Below are 10,328 nucleotides of genomic sequence, written 5' to 3'. Positions count from 1 at the left end.
GAGTAAATAACATAATATTATGTAATTAATGTATAATTAGCACCATTACAGGGCCCAAGAAATGTCTAATTGATTTGACAAATGTTTATAGTAAGTTATAGGAAAATAATTCTAATTCTTTAAAAAAAACGGGTGGGGGGAGACATTTGCTTCTGGTGTATTTCATACCCTAGAAGACCTACCCATTAAGAGACAGCTAGGACTAATCAGGGTATTTAGGGAGTTACTGAGTTTTGCAACTTTCCCACCTGTGATCAAAAGTATAAGATTGTGGTTACGCAACAGCCTAGGCAAACCGTCAGCTTTTGCAGAGACTTGCCCTGAGTTTAATAAGAATTAAGGTTGCATCCTGCTCATGGTTTTGAATCAAAACATTTACTGATTTCATCAGAAAGGAAACAGTAAAGGAAGAGAAGGAAGACTGGTTAGGAGTGAAGTGATCACAGCCTTTTTCTTTTGTAAGGCACAGTATCTGGTGTGGATTAACATCTATGTACAGCAGTTTCGGAGCTTTGTAATTTGTTTTTCTTCTTAAATGGCTGTCTTATCAATGGTAATGTATAGAGTCTTAGTGTTACAGGATTTAACTCCCCCATTGTAAACGTTTTAGTAAATCTATAGTGATTTAAGCCATCTTCTTTATCTTTGAAAATTTTATACCAGTAACAATTAGAAAAACACATGAGCAAAGTGAAAAAAATGAAATAAAATCAACCGAATAAGTCCAGAGGCCAGTAATTAACTGTTGCTGACATTTTGGCACATACTCTTCTAGTCTCAATAGTATTAAATACTTTGTATTATTATTAAATAACTTGGGCTCATACGCCTTGTAAGTTTCTGTATTCGGTTAATTGTGAATGTCCTTCATGTCATTAAATATACATCTCCACTATCATTTTTGATAGTTGTATAGTGTGTATGTGTGTGTGTGTGTGTGTATATGCATATATATATATATATATATAATATATCTCACTGTTTATTTACCCACTCTGTTGTTGTTGAACATTAAGAATTTTTTAACATTTTACTATTATAAGTAATTATATGACGAACATGGTCGGATATATATCTATTACATTAGTATAAATTTCTGGAAGTAATATTTCAGGGCCAGGGGGTAGGGATATATTTGCAAGGTTTTGAATATATAGTTTTTACTGGTTTTCTTTTCTGCCTTTCTTTTTTTTAACTTTTTATTTTGAAATAATTATAAACACAAGCAGTTGCAAAAATGGTACAGAGAAGTCTCTTACATCCTATAACCAGCTTCCCCCAGCATCTTGTATATATTACAGTATAAACACTAGGAAATTGGCATTGGCACAATACAATAAGTTACTACAGACTTTACTTGGATTTGACCAGCTGAATTATTTTTTAAGCTGAATTGTGTTTTTAATATTAATAGAATGGTAAGAAGCATTCTTACTTCCTACTTTCTCTTCTTGCACAACTGCCTTTAGAATTTCTTTCTAATCCTGTAAAGAATAAAACTATGTTTAGTAGATTATTGTCTTCTGTTGAAAATGAAGAGGAGGAAATCCAAGTAAGAGCCCCTCACACAGATGCACAGGTGGTGAACCACCATTTATGGCACAGGCAACGGTAGGGTTCTGCCCTTCTTTAGGTTCCTCACAGTCATTTTAATTCCTTTATGATAAACTAGAACAGGGTTTCCCAAAACCTGGGGTACCCCCAATACAAAATGGTTATCACAGACTTGTACAGTAAGAAAGTTACCACTTTTTCCTTCAGTCCTCTGATTACTTCAAGGAGAAAGCCTCCGTACATGTCTATGGCAAGTAGCATGAAGATAGGATGCAAATGACTAAAGTCAGGGATATATTGCATTAAAGCATCTTGGTCCATAAAGAACCGACCAATCATATGGTCTACTATGTTCTTCTTTGGCTTTAGTTTGGATTAGAGAAGATAGCTCTTGGTTCTCTTATGGGATCTGCTTGCAAGAAAGAAGAAACATAAGAAGAATCCTGCATCTATTAAGCATTTATTATATGCATCATTTCATTGACTCCTCAGAACAAATCAAAGGTCCTATTAGTAACCTCATTTTATACATAAGGAATTTGCCCAAGTTTTCCATCCTCTGGCAGAGCTGAGATTCAAATCAGGCCTACTGGAGTTTGAAACCATGCACTTGAGTACTGGTTTCTCATTAAACTTAAGGACCATAAGTCATTTCTAGAAAATGCGGGGTGGAGTTATCCTTGCCAGGAGTTTGGGTCACTTTACTGTGGGTCTAGTGATTGCATACCAGTACCCTAAAGTACACTCTTCACCTACAGACATCTTCCCGATTGGAGAGGAAATTTCACAGTCAACTTCATTCCGGACCTGCATCTTTCAAAGAAGGAAAGAATGTCTCGTAGCCAATCAACCCCTGCCATTCCACTTTCCTTCATTTTTCCACTATTGGAAAGTTTCCCACTTTCCTCCAATCATTCCTCTCCTTGAATATTCCAAAGGTTTTCCAGTATCATTAGAAAACCAAATCAGAGAAGCAAATTTAGCATCAGGGAAACATTAAAGTGAAGTTTCACTTAAGTATTTAAAACATTTCCAAATTTATGCTAGGTACTGAGGAAAGAGAGCAAAGGAGTATAAAACTTGGCTTCTGCCAACAAGAGTACAGTAACGGTCAAGAAAGTCTTCATGTTACAATGCTTTAGATTTCCAATTACTTTTACCCCTTTGGTGGATTTATGGATTACTTTACAAATGATCAGCTTTAGGGCAAAGATCCTGAGACCATCAAAGTGTTAAGAGCCAGTCAAAACAAATAGCACAATTCTAAAATTATAATTCCAAGATACAGGTAAATTTGATTGACAAAAGTTGCACACTTGTTTTGTGACCCAATTTTAAATTTGAAAGAAACTATGTGAGCCTGAAACAAAGGCTTGCTTGCTTGCTTGAAGGTAATTTATGTGCGAGCAAGGGTGAAGGACGGAGGAATGATTCAGAGAATAAGGAAGAAACAATACGAGGATACATTACTGCATTAGCCACTCAATAGCTAAATAGTACTCATCCCACAGAACCTTATGAAGAACCTTATGAAATCTCAGGACTGCCTACTCCAAAAGATGAAAGGAGGAAGTATATTTCCATAGATTTCCCATTAGTCAAGAATCCACAGTTGTGGGTCAGGCTCATATGACTGTGAAGCAAGCTCCCACTATTATCCCGTATTGCAACATTAGAGAAGCTATAGGGCAGGGGGCAAGAGATACATGGCAGGGTCCCGAAGAAAGATACCACCACGTAGTGTACACCTGAATCTGGCAAAGTTTCTAAGAAATTTAGCCTAGGAGATGAGGCTAAGAACATTTGAAGTAGCACCCAAGAGGTGTCCAAGGTAAAAACATTATCAACAGTTTGTTGCCCCGGGGGTGGGAGGGGTTGGGGGGGCGGGGACCTGGCTGGCTCAGTTCACAGAGCATGGGACTCTTGATCTCAGGGTTGTGAGTTCAGGTCCCACACTGGGCACGGGGTCTACTCAAAAAAACAAAAAACAGTTTGGTGTACTTATGCCCAGACACAGTTTTTTAAGAATATCATTCATTCATTAGTAAACCATTCAAAAGCATTTATTAAACATCAACCACATGCCAGTCACTGGGTTAGGTTTAAGGGAAAGAGCAGTGACAAGACACGTAAGTGCCTTGCTTTTCTTGGAGCTTGTCTGTTTGGGGAATCAGGCATTAAATCATTATAACATAATTACTGAATTATGGTTGTGATAACTGCTATGAAGGATAAGTTTAGGATGATAAACTTTTTATTCATAAGAGTCAAGGAAGGCTTCCCTGAGGAAGTGGCATTTAAATTAAAACTTGCGGGGGTGGGGGGTAAAAAAAAAAAAAAAGAAAGCAAAGGGTGGGGGAGAGTAACTAGGAAGAGAGGAGGAAAAATATAACTGGAAAATGTTGCAGGCAGAAAGAAGAGCATGAACAAATACATTCTGGTAGAAAAACAAGCTGTCCTGAGTCAAGAGAGAAAGCCAGTGGAACTGGTGTGGGTGGGTGAAGGGGTGATGTGCAGTGAGTTGAGGCAGGAGAGGTAGGTAGGAGCCAGATTATGTTGGGCCTGGTAAGTCAGAAAAGGGATTTGGGTTTTATCTAAGGTCAACAGGAACCTACTGAAGAGTTCTGAAAAGGGGAACAATATGATCAGATTTAGGGTTTTCTTGTCTTACATAAATGGAGATATACTGGTAAATACAAGCAGCAGAAACTCAAACATCACACACGTATGGAAAAAGTACAATCTGTAATCATTACGTACCAGTACGTAATATAAACAAGAGCGTTGATGAGGTGGGAGGAGTGGAGGTGGTGGACTGAGCCTGGAGTCTGGCAAGGCATGCACAGTTCAACTTTTTGTTTATTTTTGAGGACTACCTGTTCATCTGATTTGACGCCAAGGTAGCATTTGGGTAAGCCAGGATGAAATCCCCACTTAAAACTCCCCCTTTTTTTTCAAAAGCTTCAAAAGTTTCTACCAAAAACTAACTTCAGGTGTGGGTGGTGTTGGGGACCACCTACAGGGTGTGAATTAGGAGGTGTTAAAAGACCACTCCTGCTCAGTGTAAACTTTGTCTTTCACAAGTGCTTAAGATTCTAAGATTCTACCATCACATTTCTATTCTGCTGAATCTTCAACTGCCAGATACATAGTGCAGAGCAGCCTACTGGATCTATGCTGCCTTCCTGGAATGGAACTGTGGTTTTTTTGTTTGTTTGTTTTTTGTTTTTTTTAAAGATTTTATTTATTTATTTGACAGATCACAAGTAGGCAGAGAGGCAGGCAGAGAGAGAAGGGAGGAAGCAGGCTCCCTGCTGAGCAGAGAGCCCCATGTGGGGCTCGATCCCAGGATGCTGGGATCATGACCTGAGCCGAAGGCAGCGGCTTTAACCCACTGAGCCACCCAGGCGCCCCTGGAACTGGGTTTTTGAGTTTTGTCAGGGATGGGAGGTTTTGAAGCTACTTGAGACCACTGGCCGAGCTATGGCATGAAGGTGCATGAGACTGGGCAGTTTCCATCGTCTTGTTTTAGGTTGGCTCTGAGATCAACTGGTGTGTACATATGGACATTTGTATAAATGTGTATGGATTTATATAATAAAGATATATAGTATATTTGTGGCATGTACCTGACTTTATAATGTGGGAAGCAATAATGGAAAGGAACAACAGGCCCTGGGACTGGGCCAACCTGGGTTCAGATCAGAAGCTTTGTAATCCTAGGAAAGTTATGGCACCTACCTTATTGGGTGGTTGGGAGGATTTAATGAGATAATCTATTAAAATCTTAGCACTGGTCTGTGGCATACGGCAAGTGCTTCATAAATATTACTTTTTTTTTTTAAAGATTTTATTTATTTGACAGACAGAGATCACAAGTAGGCAGAGAGGCAGGCAGAGAGAGAGGGAGAAGCAGGCTCCCTGCCGAGCAGAGAGCCCGATGCAGGGCCTGAGCCGAAGGCAGAGGCTCCAACCCACTGAGCCACCCAGGCGCCCCTACTCTTAAGGTTATGTGTGTGTTGGTCTTTAGGCAAGCGTGTGTGTGTGCATGTGGTGCAGATTTGGGCATCTAAGGGAGACAGAGTGTGTTTAAGAACAAGAGAGGGGAGGAGAGAGAACGTTGCCCACCCCTGCAGCAAGAGTTCTGGCACTGGAGCAGACCTTCTAGAGGTTGAGGGGACTGCAGGGCAGCTCACAGAGGAGAGGGCTCAGCTTTACCAAACGGGAAAAAGCGTAAGGGACAGCAAAGGGCCTCAGACTACAGGAGGCTTCCTGATGAGCACAGAATTTATAAAAGTAGACATGAATTGAAGGAGACAGTCAACAGAGTGGATTTGATGTTGCTAAAGCCCCAAAAACCTTTCATAAAAGAGAGAGAAAAAAAGAGTTGAAAATGGTTTCCCAAATTGACATGTATTCAAATCAGGTCTCTGCTCAGAGGACAGATAACTTCATCTGCTCCATCCCAAAGCTCTCCCCTGTTGTGAACTCCATGCATCTTTTCTTTTTCAGGAATAACTTGGAAGAACTTTGTAAAACATGTCACCCACCACCATCTGTTCTGGGACCTCTTGGTCCCCTCTTAAGATTTTCCCATGGAGTTGCAGCGAAGTACTTTCTGCATCATAAAGAACTGTCATCCTTAAGGTGAGAGAGGAGATACAGTAAAAAGAGAACACCGATTTCTAGTCCCAGTTCTGCCCCTAACTTACTGGGAATCTCTTGATCTCTCTGAGCATAGCTGCTTCATTTGCAAAAGAAGTTGATTGGTCAGCTTGGGTCATTATCTTTTGACTTTCTGCCATCCCTGATGAGGTTTACCACCCTTCAACCGTCTCTCCTCCCCTTAAAGCTATATCACCGTAAGACACGGTAACGCAGAGCACAGAACACTTGTCTCTTGCTAGCTGTGACTCCTGGAGTAAGTTATTTGACCTCCCTGGGTCTCGGTTTCCTCAGCAACTGAGGATAAAGAAGAATACAGTGTATTACTAGCTTGCTAAAAGGATTAAATGAGTTAATATAAGTAAAGTAGAACAGTGTTTACCGCAGATAAGGGCTACTCTGGGGTTAAGTAATATTATCATGATTATTTACTTTATTGAATACCTATGTAACTTTACATGAAATGTATTATTGATAAATCCAGACATAAAAGTGTAAGCATTATTTGGGCTATAAAAAGATTCCAGTAGGCACCGGGCAGGGAGAGAGGCTGGAACCATTCCTTTCTCAAAGCCCTTCTGTGCTTTGATTTTTCAAAAATGTGTATGTGCTACCATGATATGACTTTTTTTTTAACTTAAACAGTTTGAGCAAAAAGATCACAAAACTCCACCTCAAATCTACAAATTCAAAGAATGACTATGTTTTTAAGGAGCAGTACTTTTTAGGTGGCTGGCTTATCTTTGTTATAGCTACCGTTAATATGTTTGACCTTTTCAGCAAATCCTTATAAAGGTTTAAAATAAACACAGTCACCTTGGCATGTTTATAACTGAGCATGTTTCAACTTCTGGGAAAGGAGACAAAATGAGAAAAGTGAAAATATAAACTGCAAATATTTAGCCTCAAGGGTTGGCTTACATCTTGTACCTTGTAATCTTTTCCCAGAAATCAACTCAGTTACATGAAGGGAAGATCAGTAGCAGAGAGTGAACTCAGAGAAAAGAGCTGCCGACTCCCAGGCAGCGAAAGCGTTAACAGGGCTGAGTAAGGCGATCCTTGAAATGAGTAAGACTCAGAGTTGTTAAAGTTTTTAAAGCGCAGCAGCAGCAGCGGCGGCTCCTGGGGAAAAGGCAGCGAGTTGGAGGGAGCCTGGCCAAGCAGAGGATCGCGCTGAGCTGAACTCAGCTGGGGTTACAAGCTCAAGGTTAGTGGCCCCCCGCACGTCTCCCCAGAGCTAACGTCTTTGGAGAGTTGTCTCAGGAAGGCAAGTCGCCATCTCTCATCCTGGTGTGTCATGTCCTCTTTGCTGACTGGTGGGGCCACCCGCCCTCCCGCCAAACCTTTCAGGCTGCTGTGCACAATTTTGGCACTTGTGAGGGACAAGTGACCTCTTCCCAGGAGACTTCTCTCAACTGGAGACTTCTTTCCAGATGTCTAAGAGGAAATTGTTTCCGGAATAAGGATGTTTTCAGACCACACACGTACACTCGTGAGCACGCGCAGGTACAGCAGCAGGCACAAACACACACACACCTGTATACACTGCTCTGTCTTGATTTTTGCAGGTTGTGACCACAATCCAGTATTCCTGTCTCCTTCAGGTGAAACTGAGAACACTTGTCAAAGTAACTAAACAGGCCGTGTGACTTCATCTTGTGGGAGGAATATTGTCTCAGAGGCTAGAATAATCAGGGAAGAGAAGGAAGGGGAGAGGGAGGGAGGGGAGGAGGAAGGTGAGAGGGAGGGAGGGAGAGAAGGAAGGGGAGAGGGAGGGAGGGAGAGAAGGAAGGGGAGAGGGAGGGAGGGAGAGAAGGAGGGAGGGGAAAAAGCTTCCAAGCATCCTGGCATGTAGTTAAGGCAAACAATTTTTGGAAATAGGTTTCTCATAGATATTTTTCTTGAACATTGCTAGGAACAACATAATGGGGGAGGATGTATAGTGAAGGAAATAATTCTACATCTGCATGAGATTCAGATAAACATATCAATGTAAATTTGTCTGCTTGTGCTGGAGTTAACAGACAAACCTAAGGGAAGAAGGCCTAGATAGCTTCATAGAAGTTGCATTCTGAGGAGGCCTTGATTTGAGAACCCAAACCGATCCTGTGGCGGGGAACAGGAGCTCCTTCCGAGCCCTAGGTGGGAGAGAGGCACACATATGCCACTTCAACCGGCCACTCTCGTCTCTGCTCTTGCTTGCACACAGAAAAGCAGTGAGTGAGTCGTCAGTCACTGTGCTGAATGCTCCCTCTGAGATCCAGCAGGCAGGAGTTGAGCCTTCTACCTGCTAGCACTGAATCAGAATGAGTCATTTGAAACTCGGGTGCTGGAACAAAGTAACTTGCAAACTGTCTTACGAGACACTGCCTCCTTGTAGGTGGGATATACCTCCCGGAGCGGTCACATTCTTTTCCTCACTTCCTTTCTCATTCAAACAGGCAAGAATTCTGACGCTCCCGAGAGACCGGATTTACCTCCCTGGCCCAGCTCGCCCTGCAATGCGGACTTTGCCCCTCCAGGTCAGGACTGGAGTTTTAAAATAAAATGGATGATCTGACGTTACTTGATCTTCTGGAGTGCCCCGTGTGCTTTGAAAAGCTCGATGTCACAGCCAAAGTCCTCCCGTGCCAGCACACCTTCTGCAAACCATGTCTCCAGAGGATTTTCAAGGCCCACAAGGAGCTGAGGTGCCCCGAATGCCGGACCCTGGTGTTTTGCAGCATCGAGGCACTGCCAGCCAACCTGCTGCTCGTGCGTCTTCTAGATGGTGTGCGCTCGGGGCAGAGCTTGGGAAGAGGGGGCTCCTTCCGCAGGCCCAGCGTGCTGACCCCGCAGGACAGCAGGAAAAGCAGGACTAACCCCAGAGGTCTGCAGTCCAGCCCTTTCCGCCTGGTGCCTAATATCAGAATCCACATGGATGGGGTAAGAAAGATCTTATTTGTTCACATCATGTCCATTTAGAGGTTGGATTTGTGTATACCAGCAGCTAGGGATTATCTTCCTGTAGTTAGGTTTCAAAGAGTGCCGCCACTGATTCCCCAGAGATAAGTTTCTGTGGGCAGTGATCATTTTACCAAAACCTGGTGGAATCCTGAGCCTGTCTCATCCACCCAGGAATTCTTAGAATTGTTAAAGTATCCTAGGCTCCTCCTGCTTCTTGTCTAGAAGGTAGTAGCACAAAGAAAGCCTTCGTGATTATTTTTCATCTTTCACTTCTGCTGTTTGCATCCAAAGCAATGCATGGGAAACACACGGAGGAGGGGAAAAGGAAAGAAAACCAAATCCAGCTGCCTTTTGGTTTTGAGATCTTTGAGAAGTTAAATGTCAGGTTTTGTTTTAATTATACCTAACTCCATCTTCCCACCCCAAGTCCTAAAGTGCTAGTATGACAGTGCTCATTCACGATGCATTCGGGAAGCTATCAAGATAACTTGAACGCCTGAAGACTGTGCGGGAGGAACGCGTATCTGTGGGTGGACTGCTTGATAGGAAGGCTGGGCTGTGAAGTACAACACGTGTATACAGCAGCCCTGCAGATGTCTTCCTTTACAAAATGAATCGAACGTACTTAAAATGCTCCTCCGAGGCTGCCATGACCGCAAGGGCCCAGGAGTGGCGCACGCGAGATCCTAGTTGTGTGTTTGGTGTTTGGATAGTGCGAATCGCTCTGGCCAGCCGTGCACAGGGATCCGGAGGTCTCCATCTGACGTGGCTGCGAGCCTTTTGTGGGAAACTGTGTTAAGGGCACATCTCAAGAGGAGGATGCAGTCCTTGTGAGTCCTGTGGGATTATGCACACGGTCACCCCAGGAGTCATTGTGTCAAAGTAGACACAGAAAGCCGTGACCTGGGTGGCCGGCACACTTAGAGAGTCAAGGCTGGCTTCTGTGAAGTCTTACCTAAAGTGAACCGCTTTAAAGCGAACAGCAGAGTCCCTTGGCTCCGTTGTGAAGAGTAGCAGTGGGTGGAAGGGTCATCGCCGATTCCTTCCCGCACAGGAGAATCGGCTTATGATCTCTCAGGACACTGCTAAAATGTTCCTTTCAACCGGCTCACCCCCTCCTTCTGTTCAGTGCGTCTCTAAGCTGCCCTTGCAGTAGGGGAACG

At 43.0% G+C, this 10,328-nt stretch overlaps 1 protein-coding gene across 5 annotated transcripts in view; it reads left to right on the top strand.

The window, feature by feature from the left end:
* The first annotated feature begins 7,167 nt into the window (after positions 1-7,167).
* Positions 7,168-10,328, top strand: part of SH3RF2 (SH3 domain containing ring finger 2) — a 126,617-nt gene continuing 123,456 nt past the window's right edge. For 4 of the 5 annotated variants that reach the window (XM_080803648.1, XM_080803650.1, XM_080803647.1 and 1 more), the window contains exons 1-2: positions 7,274-7,426; positions 8,661-9,144. In XM_080803648.1, coding sequence (XP_080659774.1) covers positions 8,767-9,144 — 378 coding nt within the window. In that variant the 5' untranslated portion in view covers positions 7,274-7,426; positions 8,661-8,766. Of the gene's footprint in view, positions 7,427-8,660; positions 9,145-10,328 lie in introns of all 5 variants that reach the window. The other variant, XM_080803646.1, reaches the window with a different exon arrangement.

This window comes from Martes martes, assembly GCF_963455335.1.
Source record: "Martes martes genome assembly, chromosome: 5".
Classification (NCBI taxonomy): Eukaryota; Metazoa; Chordata; class Mammalia; order Carnivora; family Mustelidae; genus Martes; species Martes martes.
This window is presented reverse-complemented; position numbering and strand designations above follow the sequence as displayed.